At 33.7% G+C, this 17745-nt stretch overlaps 1 protein-coding gene across 1 annotated transcript; it reads right to left on the bottom strand.

Annotated features, from left to right (window-relative positions):
• Positions 1–287: 287 nt before the first annotated feature.
• Positions 288–7871, bottom strand: LOC129227361 (uncharacterized). The gene is made up of 3 exons (XM_054861908.1): positions 7770–7871; positions 5125–5333; positions 288–490 (listed from the first exon to the last, which is right to left on the bottom strand). Exons 1-3 carry the CDS (start codon positions 7845–7847, stop codon positions 313–315), a joined length of 465 nt encoding a protein of 154 aa, XP_054717883.1. The 5' UTR covers positions 7848–7871; the 3' UTR covers positions 288–312.
• Between the last annotated feature and the right edge of the window lie 9874 nt (positions 7872–17745).

The raw sequence follows: 17745 nt of genomic DNA, 5'->3' as shown, positions 1-17745 counted from the left end.
AATCCAATTAAAAATTAAATTCAACAGAACTACTCTGTAGTATAAGAATGTTTGCAACTTTTTCCCACTGCAGTGGGAATTCATATAAAGCAATTACACAGACTCAGAAATTAGATTTAATACTGTACACAAGCAGCTGGAGCAATATATTAGGTTCATTCTAACTATTGAAGTCTAGAAGCTTATGATTCAAAAGTGTAACCGCAAAAAAAAAAACATTTACTAAACAGAAAGAAATAAACTATTGTACTGTGTAAAAAGTTTATTAAAAGTGTTAGCTTAAAAAAATTAAAAGTTACAAGTTGAAGAGCGTTACAAGTCATCGTGTTCCATCAAACCGACTCTCCTCACTACAATGTCTTCGGGAATATCTTCAGCCATTTCGGATTCTCTGCGCTCTCTGGTAGCGTTCTTGCACATGAAGTAATAAAAGCTCTGAGACAGATTGATTCCGTGGTAGGTACACACCAGTCCATCACGGCAAGCGCAACTGGAAAACATAACATTAGTTAAATCTGTTGAAATATATTCGACTTTTCATTATTAAGGAATCTTAGTACCCCAAAAATGAAGCTATCTAAAAATTTTTTATTGCTTATTCCAAACACATGGAAAGTTAGAATGCCTAAGGAATTTTTTCTATTAAAGATGCAGCTTTAAAGTAATGCTTTTTGCAATTGGGATAACATTTGACAAAACTGCATTGGATAAGCATCTTATAAATTACCCAAATGTATAGAGCAAGTTAAACCTTTAAAAACCAAATATTAAAAACTTTGGTTTACATAATTAATCACAGAACATTTTCTAATAAACTCGTAAGTTAATGAATGCTTAGATTTTTAGAGATGATTATAGTGGTCGTTTAGCAAAAACGATTTCTAAATTGGTGCAAAAATAAAAGCCTTAGGGATTTTAAAAATTAAAATTTCTCAATTTTTTCAAAAGTAGGCAATATTTTTAAATTAAGAAATAAGTATGCATGTTATGGTTTCAAAAATATAAAAATTACTGAAATTAAAATGTTTGAAAGGTACTGTGACCCCTTAAAATTGAGCAGAATCGGCGCGGTTTCTACCATTGGGCAATTTGATTCTTGGGACGGCCAAAGAGCAAAGAAATAGTTCTAATTACTGAACAGTACGGATTTTTTGAAGAAAATAATTCGCCGAAATTGAAAGGTTTCATGTTAGAAACACAAAGGTGGTGCGAGATTTTCTGCGCTGACCTAGTGCGACAATACCTTGAGACTGCGGTGAATGGAACATCGTATCTGTTAAAACAGAATTTAATCCAAAATTTGATGAACACTTACGAACTGGGCAAAAGTTGGATGTTGTTGAACTTGAGATGACTAAGAATATCTCTGGGGAGGTTGAAAAAGGACGCTTTATTGGTGCGGAGAAGAGTGAACAATCTTCTGTACTACAATTGCCCTTTTCCACCAAGATAAGTTAACATTATGATTCATAGCTCAAAGTATCAAAAATTTGATACAATGATTTAAGATACAGTAATTACTCTACAGTAAATCAAAACTTAGTCATTTAGTAATAACTAGCTGCGTTGCCCGGTCCACCTCGGAAATAAAAGTTATGACAAGTGACGCAAGTTCATTCAGGTTTGACCCTCAAAGTCTGAAATTTTGCGGAAAAACCCAAAAGATTTTAAATCCCCTGATAACAGGAAAAGCCTCAAAACAAAGAATGTTACCTGTGCATATTCGAGAAAAAATGGCAACAGATCTTTCATCTCTGATTTTCTTCACCGCTATACATTTTAATAAAAGCATTGTTGCGGAAAGTTGAGATGCAGCACTGAATAATAATTTCAATGGAGGAAAGCCTTCGAAAAATAGGGATTTTATTTTGAAATACAAGAGTCATAATCAATAGTTTAATTGATATCTCCGCTAATTATCGGAGGATTATGTTAAATAGCCAAACATGAAGAAAGGAAGATTACGAATCCATCGATACCTGGTTCGATGGTCAGTTCACTGTCACTCGGGAGAAGCTTGGACATGCAAAGATACGCTCAGTTTTTAATTATACGAGAGATTAAAGTTTGTAAACTGAATATTTGCGGGGCAGCTATAAGTTATAATGAGGCAATGTGTGTCGTAGCGACTAACTTTCAATAGAACTTTATATAAAATTTAAAATATCACCAAGTTAGTAGTTTGGATATAAACACGTCTTTAAATTTCAGAGTTTAGTCACGCAGTTAAAACCGGAGTAGTGTTAAGCAGCTACATTGCTGCAAATTTTAAATCTGTTGTAATTTAGCTATTTATTACTCTAGTTCAAAATTTACCGCAATCTTGTCTGAGCCATCAATGCAGCAGACTAATTTTAATTCTGTAATTTTCATAGTGGATAAATTACGCTTCAGCTTTTATAAGACGTAAATTAAAAGCAGAACGCCAAGTTCATTAGATTTACCCTGAATGGAATAAAAATGAGACTGCTTTCTAAATTTAGACTACTCTATATAGAGCGCATTTTATGCACGGGAGAGCAATTAGTCTCTACAGCTGGAAAGAGCTATATAGGAACGCAGACATAAAAATTAGCTCGATCATGCGCGTGCGTCAGGTTCTATCTACAACCTATGTTAATGGAACTATTTTCCGTGTGAGAGGATAGCAAGAAACCTCTGCTTGTCCGACAAGCAGTTTTAAATTGAAGTAAATATGAAAGTTAAGGAACAGTAAAATTTTAACTTCAATCGGCTAACAAAAAATGTTATCTTATATGCAATTTCTCGCAAAGAAAGTGTCTGGAACTATACCTTTCGAAATCTATTTTGTGAATGAGTCATCCTTGTATAGCTTTAAAACATCGTTTTTGGGGCTGAAGTCCAAAGTTTAAAAAGCAAGCGAGATCAGAGACTGAGATATGTTTAGTATAATAAGTAGAAACCTTTTCTAGGGTCGTTCAACCCTACCATAACAACTTATGTACATTTATAAACTGTGGCATGCAACTGATAAGTTACTGAACGCTCAAACATTGGTAATTTCAGGTTGAAATAGGTAGAAGACGATGAACTGAACGTAAGTTAGAACTAATTTTGCGCCGAAGCTCATTCGTCGACAAGTTTCTATTTTAAGACATTGAGGCATAGATACATTTTAGAGTACTTCATTAGCCAACCATTTAATAGATTGAATCTCATATAAGCTATTTTTTTAAATTAAACTCTGAAATATCTCGAAAGTAAGATTCCTTTTTGTTGCAATAAAAAGTAACTTTCTTCGATTAACTTTTGGGCTACACGATAGCTAAATATTTACTGGAACAAAAATCCGAGTGAAGTTTAAGTAAACTGGAACTGAAAACAAACTACTGCCACTTCAACAGGGGCGGATCTAGAGGGGGGCCATGGCCCCTCCCAAAGCCTTGTGATTGTAGGAATTTTAGGAAAAGAAATAAAAATTATGAGAAGATAACAAAATTTAACACATGTGTTATACTGAAAAAGTATAGGCCTTAATTGGGAGATGAATTATGTCCCTACCCTCAAAACGAAACTTATTTCCAAAATTTTTCTCCATCTTTTACATCATTTCTTGATTCCAACTACAGACACTTGGACGATCTCTAAATGCTGCGGTTCTCAGAGTATACCTATTGTTTACAAGACCAAAGAGAGCCTAAATTTTCGTTTTTATGGCTTTAATTTCGAAACTAGGAGAACCCCTTTTCCCATACCCTTTCACAAATGCCTTGATATGTAGTAAAAAAATTGCATTTTAAGTATTTGGCAAAACTGTCAACGGAAACTAGCTTATCCAGCCCTTATCAGTTAACTTGCTTAAAAGCAACTTAAATGAAATTTTTTGGGACTTCAATTACAAACGATTTTTGATAGGACCCCCTCCCTCCCTAGTTTATATCGTGATAATAGCTTTAAAAGAAGGTTTTTGGAGGAGCTCACGAATTTTCCATCTCTTTCTAAAATATGTATAAAAATAGTTAAAAATGGAATTTTAGAGCCTCAAATGCAAAATATTTCCAGAAATGAAGGATTCTAAGCACCTTCACTCTTCCTGAAATGTAAGCAAACATTACCTAAAGGTGCATTTTATGATGGATAGCTGAAGAGCTAGAAGAGCATCCCTCCTCTTCTAACTTCTCGATGTATAATGACAGAGTATTTTGGTTTCTCAGCTTTATTTTCAAAAAATATTTTGGGGCCAGCATCTGAAAGCCGACCTTTCTCGGCACATCAAAAATAGACAAAATGCGTTTTTAGTTTCCTAATTTTCAAAAATTACACAGTAATTTAAATTTTGAAACATTTTCAAGGGAGATTCCGAAATCCACCCCCTCACCTAATGTCCCGATACCCCGAAAATTAAGTTTTTAAAGCTTCATTTTAATAAAATTTCTGGGGATTTCGGAGTTTGTTCAAAAATTTCGGATGGCCCCTCCCAAAACAATCGGTTGGATCCGCCACTGCACTTCAATTTAGAAATATGTCCTTAACTAAGATCGGGGTGGAAAATATATTCACTTCACGGCTCGTAAAAAACCTGTCTGAAGTGAAGAGTTCAGAGAAACGTGTAAGAGTAAAAACACTTGCACTGCAGTCTTTTAGAAGCAAACTTGTAAAGAGAGTGATAAAGTCTTCCTTTATACACGAGGGCATCAAACTGGATAATAAAAAAGATTTCTTTTAATTATATCCGGATGAAACTAAGTCTAAAAATAACATTAGAGACTATTTACCAGATTTTATAAAGTTTAAAATTTTACTAGTTAAAAAACCATCAGATTAGCTTGAAAAGGTTTTATAAACCCTTTAATAGATAGTTAATTGAAGACCTCATTTAGTTTCTTATTACCAAGCTATTTTTAAACTATACGCTGCAGGTCCAATAAAATGAAACAACCTGCTATAAATTATGTCCAAGGAATTTTATTCTTTGCAAAAAAGAATCGAATGAAGTGAACTTACAAATTGATTTCACCATACACATGGTTTTAAATAGTAAACATAGGCAGGTAGTCGGGTTGATTTTCTTTTATTATAAAAAATGGGAGAACTGCGCACTTTACAAAAGCGGCCTGTAACTGCCAATGTGGCATGTTTTACTATCAGAAAAGGTCTACTTACTAGATCCACTCTTCGTTGACTTCTCGAGTCTCTTTGTCGTATATCCGGAATTTGCAAGGTTCGGCGGTATTGTTGCACCAGTCGTAACTGGGGTTGGGAACGCTTCTGTCGACGCGAACACTTTTATTCAGATGTTCCGAAAAATCGGGGTCTTCGCCACTCTCCGTTTCGTTTATATCGGCCGGAGTTCCGGACATTCCGTCCCGCCTCTGAAAGAGATTGGAAACTGAATCAGCTTCAAGAAGCACACGCAGTAGCAGGAAGTTTCTGGTTTTGAATCTCCAATCCAAAACCAAGACTGGTGTGGCGTGGTCACTTAATTAGTTGAAATATAATTAACCAGCATTGACTTTCCATAAAACATACCTGTAAACACATACTGGAAAAAGAATCGGTAGGTAAATTTAGAAATAAATACTGCATATTGCAAGTTTTTAAAGTAGAAATCAAAACCAAGTGATAAAAATGGTAGGTATGATACTAAGTTTTCGGTTTCTTATGTAACCATCAATAAGCCACAGACCGTAAATATTGAGCCATATATCTTGGAAAAACTGAGGAGGTATCGGCGATTTTTAATGATTTCGCGAAAGTAAAATTTTATCCTACCCGTTGTAGAATTAGATACTTTAACATCAAGTTGAAAATTCTGTTTACAGCCAATCGAAATTTTAAGTTCTATAAGCATTACATATTTCTCACCAATCAAACAGTAGCCGCTGCTCTTAGTAAGAGCAGCGGCTATTGCTGAGAATAGCAGTATAAACATTAAGCACCTTTATTTCTTTCTAGTCTTAAGAAAAAATGGGACTTGAGAAACTAGTAGAATAAAATTCACTCAAATAGTCGCGTCGAACTGGTTTTCCAGGTCAAATTACTTTTTACAGCTTGTACTTTTATCGAAATTTACATTACTTTAAGCTCTTTTTATCGGTTCTTTAACTATACTCAAGTTAAAAAATAATGGGGTTCAAATGTGTAGTTTACCAGCTAGAATACGGGAATTTATGATTCGAAACTTCGAATATTTTTCTTTTAAATTGTAAATAATGATGATTGAAAAAAAGAAAGTACAACTTAAAATTTTCAAAAATAAGGCATAAAGTGCTCGGATACCTTTGTACCAATTTAAAACATTCAAAATTACGATGGGTGAAACTGACCCAGACAAGTTCAGCATAAGTTCGCTCAAGGTGAAACAGAGCTCTCACAAACAAGACACTCGGGTAGATTCGATTTTATTAGTTTGATACAGTTTAGGCATCTACCGAGTACACCTTTAGGAAAATAGATAAACCCGTCTCGGAACTGTATTTGATAGTAATGTATCAATCACTTAATTTTCCCCCATATTAGATTTCCAATGAAACGAACGATTTAGAAAGACTGCGGAGACGGAACGAAAATGATCAACTCTTGCTCTGGGGATTTAAGAGCTTTCCAATCTGCCTAACCCTAAAATAAGTAACGCCGCGCCGTTACCCCAATTTCGGGCTAGCGTTTGGAGCTCCCATTACGAAATAACAAGGGTGAAATTAGTTTGGACGAGGAATAGTAAGTCTCAAGTGAAAAAGTTTCATTGACTACCTACATGCGTAGGACTTATTCAAAATAAATGTAAAGTTTTATATTTGATATTTATGCCTTATTCTCAGCTAGCCAAGTCTAATATAATTAGATGGTGCTGCGACATTAACATTTTAATATTAATTTTAACCAAGAGATTATTCTGGTTGAGTATAATCCGAGATTATACTGCTCTTTAAGGAATCAGGCCCAAACATACGCTTACACTTTAACAAAGAAAATAAGAATGCCTGGTGCTAAAACATTCATAAACCGTAAAACTCGAAGCACTAAAGAAAGCTTAATTTACTTTATTTTATATTTTCAGTAGTCTAAAAAAGAACGTTATACAAATGGAAATGTTTTATCTTTTATATTGACAGTTATGCGTGATAAATAAGTAAAAGAAATGTAGACGAATATGGTTTTTATATTTAAAAAACATTTTTATTATCAGTTTAAATTCTGAAAAGATCTCATCTAAAATCTGCCACACTAATATTCAAATGCTACTGGATACTTAAACTTATAGTTCGACTATATAAGTTGATTTCGAAGTAGTTCACAAATACACTAATTTTCGTAAAGTCATTAAATTACTCTGAATATTAACTACTTAAGGGAATTCAGAAACAGTTAAGCTTGATCAGTAAATTTTTATTACATACTTAACTACAATTTAGAACCATAATGCTCCGATTTGGAAATATAAATTTTATTACGTGATTTAGTTCAACAGTTCGGGTTTAACTCGAAAATATATTACGTAGTTTAAAATCCACACTGATTACTAGAAACAATGATAATTCTTTTAAGCTTTATTTCAAATTAAATGCAGCTTATGATACACAAAAAATTAAATATAGAGTTTGAAAAGTTCAGATTAAGCTATTCAAAGGGAAACACTTAAAGAGAAATCTGAAATTAATTCTATTACCGTAAAGAATCAACGTAGCGTTTAATGCATTAACCCGTAAAATTTTTAAACATCAATATAATTACTTCCCTAGAGTTTATTATGTTAACCCAAACACCTTTCCATACATGCAAAACGCAAGTTTAAAAACTAATCAACAAACCATCATTCTTGGAACTTGAGCGTAAAGGACAACACCGGACACCAAGACGTAAGCCAAAACAGCGTGGATGAATGCCATCTTAAGGAGAGACTTCGGAACGACTTGCTATAGAACAGAAGACAAGAAGTAGCGAGATAGCTGTCGACACTCTCTTATATTTCAGTTACGAAGAGCACCTCATGCAAATCTTAGAACGAGTATCCTGCCTCTTCTTCTTGTGCTGTTGTCGACAAGTGTCAAGTGCAAGAGGTATGGGGAAAAACATGTCAGATGTGGCCAAAGGCATGGCCATGGCCACATCTTCATGGTATTTTTTAGCAACTGAAGAACTGATTTTACAAACACTAGCTGAAGGTGAAGTATTTAACCCAAATGAGCCTTTGCCAAAAGGTTCACATAGCTTACGTTCGACGAGCACGACCGGTAGCGACCGGTTAGTTAATCACGTGACAGTTAATGATCACGTGCTCCAATCAATCAATCAACTGCTTGGAATGGTAACCGGTTGATCATAGAACGCTACGGTTAGTAACCGGTTACTTACCGGTCGACCGGTGAGTTTCGTCGAACGCAAGGATAGGAAGTTGGAATTTTAAGAACAATGTCAAAAATGGATGAATAAAATAAAGGTCCTTTGTAAGATTTTCATGATACTTGGCAAAATTTAGATCAGATGCTGAATTTTAAAATTGGCAAAACTGCATTGATTTTGAAAAAATTATTAAAAATTTTTTTTATAATTAATCTAAAAATAGTAAACCTCTAAATCTCATGCTGAAATTGTTTTCCTTTTAATTCAATTACTACGCCGTTGCACTTGTGGTGATGATCATTTTCAGAAATATCTTGAAGTTTACAAGAGTACGACTGAAGAAGAAGTTCTTGTTTACTGTGGTATTTGCATATTGAGCCACCCCTGCTTCATCATTTAAACGAGACTGGCTGTCAGTTTCGAGTAGATTGTTTTTTTTTCCTCCAGTGCGAAGTTTGGAGCTTGTTCGTCTCATGATGGCTTTGTCTACAGTGCTGATTGTTCTCCTAGCGTCCTGCGTGTTTACTTATGGCCAAGTTCATAGAGTTGTGGTAAGTTTGTCCACTGTAGGAGTAGTCCATATTAAGGTTCCGTTTTGGATATTTAGTTTTGATATTGAAATTTGCAGGTGTTTTTATACTGAATAAATTTGATATCTTGTATAATCAAGTCAGTCAAGAGGACATGTCGACGGAGTCGGAAACTAGGGTTCTGCTCGTGGATGTTCGGAATTGGAGTAGTGTAGGACTATGGAAGGCAGGGTTAGGGGAAGGAGGGGGACGTCTTGGTAGCTCCGGGCATGGCAAGTAGTTTAATCAGTGAGCAATCAAGTTGTCGAAGACTGTTCCATAAATATCAGTTGTGGTTGCCGGGTGTTGCGACTCTACCATTTCCACCTAATGGAATGTTTTCTCAAGTAAAGTAAGCAGAATTTTTACTTTGTAAAAAGTAACCTTGGAGACTCGTCTCCACTACGAAATGAAGGAATCTTGGATAAGGTGCGAAACACTTAAGACGATGGCTCAAATATTTAGATGATTTAAGAGTTATATACAGTGGCTCCCAAAAGTGTTGGTACACTTTCAAATTTTTTAGTAAAACCAAAATGACGCAAAACTAAATTCGAATATGAAGTCCAATTTTTTTTTTCACATCATTCATACGTCATTTTAAATAATATCCCGTAGTTTTTCGAAATATTGACAAATCTTCTTTTTGAAACGGGTCAGAAAACGAAGAGACAGAGAAACAATACGCCACAAAAGTCATCGTACACTCTAATATTTTCGAATAAATGCATGATTAAAGTTATCATACGTCGTTGTTTTATTATTTTTGCATTGTGTTGACCCTTAAAAGGCATTTGGCTTTAATTTTTTGTTTATTTATTACTTAATATTGTGCTTATTACTTTAAAATGGCTGGTATTCGTAAAAAAAACACAAACACCACTCGAAATTTGAATTTTTTCCTCGCAATAGCGGTAAATTTGAAGTGTGTCTAAATTAGTTCAATTTATTCCATTCTATAGTAAAGTGCTTGATAAAATGCTTTTAAGAAAAGAATCGGACCGAAAACAAGGTAAGAAAAGGTCGGCCGGCAAAGTTGACGAATCGTGATCGGAGATTTACAGTTAAAAAAATTATAAAAGACACATTTGAGTGCTGTAAAAGTTTTTGCAGAGTTAAATGAAAATTTTTATATTTAATTTTCACCTAAAATTGTTCGCCAAGTTCTCAGATTAGCTGGATTAAATGAGACCTCTTCCGCGCAGAAATTTTCTTGGCCGTGCGGAAAACAGAAAGCTTACGCTTTTCGTCGCAAAATCAATGATAAATAAGCTCAAAACGTTTTGAAACTACGTCGTCTTACTTACATATAAAAAGGAATTCAGCATTTTTGGTAAAATTTTTGTACAATTGTAAGTAGAAGAAAATATACTCTCTTAAATTCCAGCGATTTTAACTCAGACTGAGTAAATTTTCACTCCTTTCCAGTGTCGAAAACGCACTTTCCTTATAGGAGTGAATTTCATTCCTTTTGCGGAGCGGTTATTTTCACTCCTTTTGGATAAGCTTATTTCACTCACTTTTGATAAGTGTTTTTCACTCTTTTTAAGACTAAATTAATATCCTAAATGAGTGGTTGCTTTTTGTTTTGGAAAGCCGCTATTTCACTCTTTTTTTAGAATAAAATAGGTAAAATCATTTCACTCTCCTTTGGTGAAATTGTTTTGGTGAAATTGTTTTTTAAACGTGTTTTCATGTGCTTATGCTGTGTATTTGAATTTAAAACTGTTTTTAAAACTTATTTCATTTGAAAAAAAATTAGTTTTTTAATTTAAAAAATGAAAAAAAAATGTTTTTAGTGTTTCCGAAGAGGATGCACAAGAACTGTATGGCAAATACGAAGAATTTTCTTTTTTATTAAAACTTTAACTGGTAATATTTCTTGAACTACTGGTACATCGTTACAAATCACCCACGTGCAATATTACGTACATTTCCGAATCTAAAGATTGAAATAAAACTAAAAAACCCACACAGTTCCAAATAAATAGATTTAAAATTTTGAAACTCTATATTGATATTCTCGGTGTGCCTTTTAACATTAATAATGTTTTAAAAGTTACATCAGTTCAAATTAATTTAAAAAGTCACTCATAAATTGTGACAAGATACGTTTGAATTCAATTTTGTTTCTTAGAGGCCATTCATTAATTACGTAAGGACAATTTTGGCAATTTTAGACCTTCCCTTCCCCCTATGTAAGGGTATGCAAGACTCCCCCCCCCCCCCCAATCTTAGGAAAGATTCTTTTTTTCGTCACAATAATAAAATAACAAATATTGCATCACTGGGATCGTTCTTAAATTAACTATCAATTATTTTTTAAATTTTTTTTCAAAACATTTTTGAGTAAAGAAATGTTTACTGTAAGGAATCTAGACCGAATGTTTTTTGACAAATAATTTTTGTATATGATGCGATAATTAAAAATAAGACATGCAAAACACAGTGCGATTCTTTTATTATATTTTACACGTTTCATTCTTTGAAACACAGGTAAAAAACAGATCATCCTATAATACATACTTTTACCTTCCTGAAGCAAATGAAATATAATATTTGCCAAACCACTTGACCGCGGATTTCTAATATAAAATATCGGCTTGGAAAATATTACGTAAGAATGGATCTACCCCCCCCCCCCCCTCCAAGCAAGGGTATGTAGAGAATTTTCCATCCCCTCCCCCTCAGGACCCTGAATTAATGAATGACCCGTTACACATATGAATGAGTGTATTATACAAAGTTTATGATACTCTTTAAAGTTTATTATACACAAAAACAATGTTTGATTAATTTAAAATATACGCAGTGGTTGGAGCTCCGACCATCGGGAGCGGATTCGGTATTCGACCTATAGATTTGCGCATGGTCGGGTCTGTAACACCTGCCTAAAATATATATACAGTACACACACACCAAAGATGGTAACGACTGTTTCAAATGTCATATTTTTGATTCGATGATCGAAATAAAATTGTTGATGAAAGTTTCATTCATTTGGAAGAAAAAGTTACAAAAAGTTCGCCGTAACATTGCACGTGGATGATTTGTAATGATATACGAGCAGTTCAAGAAATATTAACAGTTACAAGTTTTAATAAAAAAGAAAATTCTTCGCACTTACCATGCAATTTTTGTGCGTTTCCTTCAGAAACCTCATTCGGCAACAAATATTGTTTAAATTCATTAAATAAGGACATTTAGATAGCGACATCCACTTGGTACTCGCGACCAACGTTGGGTAAGCCTAACGTGGAGGTATAGAAGATTCTCCCTAAACAAAATCACGTGACAGAATCGAACCAATGAAAATGTTTTTGAGTCTTTCTTTTAAAGAATATTTTTATATTTCGCTCATCAAAGGAGTGTTTCCGAATTTCACGCGAATAAAGAAAAGTTTTAGTCTTGGTTTTTCGTAAAGCGTCTTTTTTCGATAAAGCTAGCACTCAGAAAGAAGGAATGCACCCGCAATAGATTTCACTCTTTAAGAGTTATTTTTTCGCTCTTTTGAATTAAGAGTGTATTAGGAACTTAATCTTAAGAACTTGGTTGAACCAGTTAATCAGGACGGTGAAAGCGTTCTTGTGTGAGGGTGCATATCAGGACTTGGTTGTTTGGAATTTTTTGATGAAATACAGAATCATGCTGTTCATTTAAATATTTTAAATACCAATTTTAAACTATTAGCCAAAAATTTGGTTACCGGAAAGAACTTCGTTTTTTATCAAGACAACGATAAGAAGCACACGGTTTTCAACGTTTGCGTCTAGAGCCTCAAAAATGGTCCTAAAGTTTAGAAAATACCCCTCCAATCTCCAGATTTAAATTTAATGTAATATATTTAGAGATGTCTGGAGGCTAGATTACGAAAATACGGATTTAAAACGAAAATAGAGCTAGTAACAATAAAACTTGATGTGTAGTTGAACACTTACTCAGAAATTACGCAAAAAAGAAAAAAAATGAAATCGATTGCCAGACGTTTAAAAGGTGTGATTGATACTGAATGATATTCTACTAAATAACTTAATAAAAAGTTAGATTGTTCAATATTACATACATTTTTTAAGACATTTTTTAAAGTGTACGAAGACTTTTTGCGAGATAAAATTTCACACTTTTTGGTTTTTGATTCTTAAAAAATGAAGTTTTAATATTTTTTTAAAATTTATGTAGTTTTGTTGAAAATTGATCATACATCTAATAATTAAATACCTATTCCGTAATATTAATTCTAACCAATGGATAGGGCGCTATTTCACTGAAAGTAGTAGGTGTACGAACACTTTTGGGAGCCACTGTAGATAGATATAACCATGAACTTAATTATCCTTCAATTTTAAATTTTTGTACTAATAATTCGGTAAATTATTTGAATTTTAAGTCATTCGCACATGAATTGACATCATTCGCACAGACTCAAAAATATTAACTGGAACTATTCTCGTTACAAGATTTGTAGGTTTGATTTACATGAAATTTTGTCCGAACCAAATTCCAGCATTTTAATCCACGTTGGGTACAGCGACGCTAAGAACTTAGTTTTGAATGGAAATTTTCAATTTGCCGATTGATTAAATAAGAATGCATATTTATGTAAATCTAATTAAAAGGGACATTCGGGAAATTTAAAAATGGCAATCTTGTTGAATCGTCAGACAAAATTTGTACATCTAAGAATTTTTAGAATTTCAGTGACCTCCCGTCGTTTAAGATCTTTGAAAACGGATTTGCTGTTCTGAAAATATTATTGACTATTTTTGCGATTTTAAGCTCTGTTTAGTTTGCAAAATATGTCTAAAATATCGGAAATAGAACTATCTAAAATGTGTTCTTTTGCCAAGAACGTCGGCTTTCTTCAGTTCAGCTGGTTTCTGAAATGGAACCTTTTTGAAATTGTCGCTATAAAGACGAATGGGCTTATCTCACTTTTAACTATTTTGCAGAAAACAGAGTTAGACTTCCAATTAACTGCATCGCTTGGTAATTTGTTTCGCCTTATTAAATTGTAACTTATTATTAAAAATTCTGTAATCTAAAATGCTATTCTTAGTTGAGGCATTTGTAATACCGAAAATAAAAGGTACCAAAATAGATACGCCCTTTCGTCTTATTTTATATATGGACACTAGCAGTACCCGCACAGCGATGCCCGTGCTAAAAATTTAATGGAAATCCGGTGAATAAAAAAGGAATTGACGCCCCCTCTGATGTGAAATGATCATTTTTCTTTTATAAAATGCGTACACACCTTTACCAAAAAACCTGTTAAAGTTTCTTTAGAGTTTAAAACTTTTCGTCAAATCATTAGGTTAAATTTACAGTGGCTTTAAAACTCTACTTAGCGAGTGAAGTGGTTTTTAATGCAATTTAAAATATTTCGCCAAATAAATGAGACATCAAATAATATCTTTCAAAAGTAAATATAATTCCACAACTCTATTTGTCTCCAAACTCGCCGAGCAACCACGTTATCATAATCCATCCAACGAAAAGCAAACAACCCCGTGGAACATCGAAAATCATCGTCAGAAAAAGGTTTTCACTCGGATAAAAACAAAGTTTCTTTTTTTTCAAAACAATGAATTACATTTACCGTTGCTTAAAACAATAATCCTAGACTGAACTGCCTAACACGCCAAGTGACCACGCTGCCGGAACCGAGCCCTTTTGCGAGTGAAGCGGATGTTTTTTCTTTGGTAGTAATAAATGTTTCGCCAAACAAAAGTGTAATTACAAAAGTGTCAACATTAACAGTAGCTTTCAAATCTTTATATATAAAGAGCTGCGTTGCCCGGCTTTACCCGGTCTATCTTGAGGATAAAAATTGTGTCAAGTGACATACATTCAATCAGGCTTAAATAAAATGTAAAAAAACACCATGCAAAATTGCCCTTCCAAACAATGACGACGGATATTAAAATACTTTTAAGAAATTAAAATGCGAAAGGTGGATTTTAAAAACGTAACCGAAGAAATAAAATAAGTTTAAGATATTAAATGCAAGATAAGGAAAAATAATAGATTCAAAAAGTGGAAACGCGAAAATAAAATGGTCGACAACCTGAATCAAAATGACATTTTTCATACTTGATTTAAAACGCTTGCAATTTTTCCTTTGAAGATAGAAGCAGAGTTTTTCGACCGTAGGCCGAGATATCTAGAGTAAAAAATTTTCTTTTTGCCAATGGTGTCAAAGAAAACAGAGGGACAATTTCTTCCCTCTTTAATGGTAGCTGAAATTCAGGCACTACTTTCTTCATTAAATCTAAGCCTAAAAAAAGTTCGAGCTAAAAACGCAAATTACTCCCGCCATAATTAAGTTAGAGCATTGAAACAAATTGTTTAGAACGCGGAAGATGCTACACTTTTTAACAATACATAATATTAATATGTGCAATTTTTCACTCCCGTATTCGGGAATTTATGTGAAATTTGGGCCTTAATTGGAATAAAACTATCTAATTTTGTCGAATTATGGCCTGTGTTACTGAGTAAGAGAGCACCTTTCATACAGTGAAGGAGGTTTTTAAAGTAGGTACCGAGATTCCGGAGATTACCTCGAACATATAAATACAAAGATCCGCCCTCTCTTTATAATATTAGTATAGATTGACTTGTTCCCACCACCAGTGTGAGGGGATTAACTTTTACTCTTTATTGCAGAGATACGCCCGTTGGTCGTATTATAAAATCGATTTTGGACATTTCTGTGGCCGTAAATAATTTTTCGATTTTTTTCCGAGATACGCCCATTTGTCTTTTTAGCGAGGAAATATTTCGTAGGGAATGTGAGCAAAATTCGCTTTTTAGTAAAATTTAAACCTGGCTTAAAATGTGGATTATGGTAATGCGTGAAAATTTCGAGCAATGCCTTAATTCAGAACTATTTTATTAACAAGTTTTCTTGATGAAACTTTACTCATTATGTAATGATTTTCACGACTCTGTTAGATATTTCTAGACTTAAATGTAACATTTTCGAAACCGATTCGTTGGTTTGAATTACCTTTTTGTTACATGGTGTTTAATTACGTGCACTATATGATGGAATTTTAAGTCTTTTATAAACACTTAAATTTATGCAGTCTGAATTCCCCCTCCCCTTTCAAATTTATCACACCGTACTTTCGAAAATTGAATGGTTTTCTATGTTAGCTACGACGCATCGCATAAATAAAAACTGTAGTCGTCTTCAACTTTTATTCTCCAGCACATTAATTTATTTTGCAAGCTTATTTTTTTAATGCAAAAGCACTTGATTTTACATCATATGCCTTCATGCATCGCGGATAAATTAGATTGGAGCTAAAAATTGAATTAGAAAAAATATTACGACAAATTTTAAAAGGTAAATAAAAACAGTAAAGTTATCAACAAAACAATAAGGAACTGTACAAAGATTCTAAAGAGAAATCACGTATAAATACGTGAAAAACAAAAATTCTTTCACTACATGTCAGCATCACCTCCCTAGCATGCCAATATCGTTTGCTAATATTTTCTTCGTTCATAAAAGAGCAATTGCGTAGATGTTCTCTATATTTTCATCGCATAAAGTGCAGTAAGGACTATTATATACTAGTGGTACCCGCACGGCTTTGCCCGTAATAGAAAATTAAAAGGTCTTCTGGTTCGCCTGTATATTTACAAACAATGTAGGGTGAATTTTCTCGCCAATTGACTTGTGCCCATGTTACGATTTCACGTAATGATAATTTCGCAATTTACTCGTCCATCTTAAGATAATTTTGTTCTTAAAATTGGAATAGAAAAAGAACCACATCGAATTCTCGAAAAATTGCTTCGAGGTGCACACCCCCATGCTACAAACTAACTTTGTGCCAAATTTCATGAAAATCAGCCGAACGGTCTAGGCGCTATGCGAGTCGCAGAGATCCGGACAGACAGAGATCCGGACAGACTTTCAGCTTTGTTATTAGTAAAGAGTAAAGATGCCAATGCGATTTAGATGTTTAGCAAGGCAATCGTGACCAGTTTCCGAACGAAATGTTGCAACTGTAACAGATCTGGGAGATCCTGGAATTTTGAAGTTTTTCCATTTCTTTTCATTACTTCATGGAAATTTGCTGTTGTAGTTTTTCGTTGTATTTTAAATTTCTTTTTCATTGATGTGGTTAAATTTAGTAAATCCAATGTGGATGCCTCACTTGGAAAATAGATTTAACTCTTTAACTCTATAAGACGAAGTCGAGAAAAGAGATTAAGAAGACTCATTCCATAGAAGTGGATAGGTCCTTCTGTTACATTTTCTGCCATCACATGGACGGAATATACTGAACCAATATAAATTCACATGCTAAGCATTATTAAAGCGGAAGTGAGGATTTTTTAAACAGTTGACTTAATCGATTTGGCAATTGAGGCATCCAAATAACCACAGTATAATCAAGAGAATTTGTTAGAATTAATAATTGAAAAAAAACTGTTTTAGTTGGCTTCAGAATCAACTCTTTATGTTGAAACAAGACTTCGTAAACTATTGTGGTGGAATGTTTTTCAAAGCGAATATCGTTCGAGAGAACTTTTCCTGTTTGGTATCTTTCATTCGAAAGCTGCACAATTGCAGCAGAACCATGTTTTTATACAGATTGCGTTATAGTACGAAATATATTTGATCATACAAGGAGTTGCCTGGTGCTTAAGTCTAAACTGAAAAATAAATAATGCTTTCTCGAATCTGAACCCTGTAGATTGTTAAACGGGAGACTGTGTACCAATTCAATACGTATCGAGAAGTTGTTCTTGATAATTTTACACTTGAACTAGCTGCAAAACCCGGCGTTGCTCGGGTTAAAATACATTGCATGTTGAATGGTACATAAAATATTCAAGAATTGTTTTTAACGTA

Source organism: Uloborus diversus, chromosome 8 (assembly GCF_026930045.1).
Source record: "Uloborus diversus isolate 005 chromosome 8, Udiv.v.3.1, whole genome shotgun sequence".
Classification (NCBI taxonomy): domain Eukaryota; kingdom Metazoa; phylum Arthropoda; class Arachnida; order Araneae; family Uloboridae; genus Uloborus; species Uloborus diversus.
Note: the sequence above shows the minus strand (reverse complement) of the source record. Positions and strands in the feature narration are given on the sequence as shown.

Bases quoted from the DNA above. Each gene is read 5' to 3' on its own strand.
- LOC129227361 (XM_054861908.1), bottom strand. From the start codon at position 7,847: ATGGCATTCATCCACGCTGTTTTGGCTTACGTCTTGGTGTCCGGTGTT. The intron at 5,334-7,769 runs GTTTGTTGATTA...AATCTCTTTCAG, and splicing joins CTCAAGTTCCAAGAATGATG to AGGCGGGACGGAATGTCCGG. The intron at 491-5,124 runs GTAAGTAGACCT...TATGTTTTCCAG, and splicing joins GTCAACGAAGAGTGGATCTA to TTGCGCTTGCCGTGATGGAC.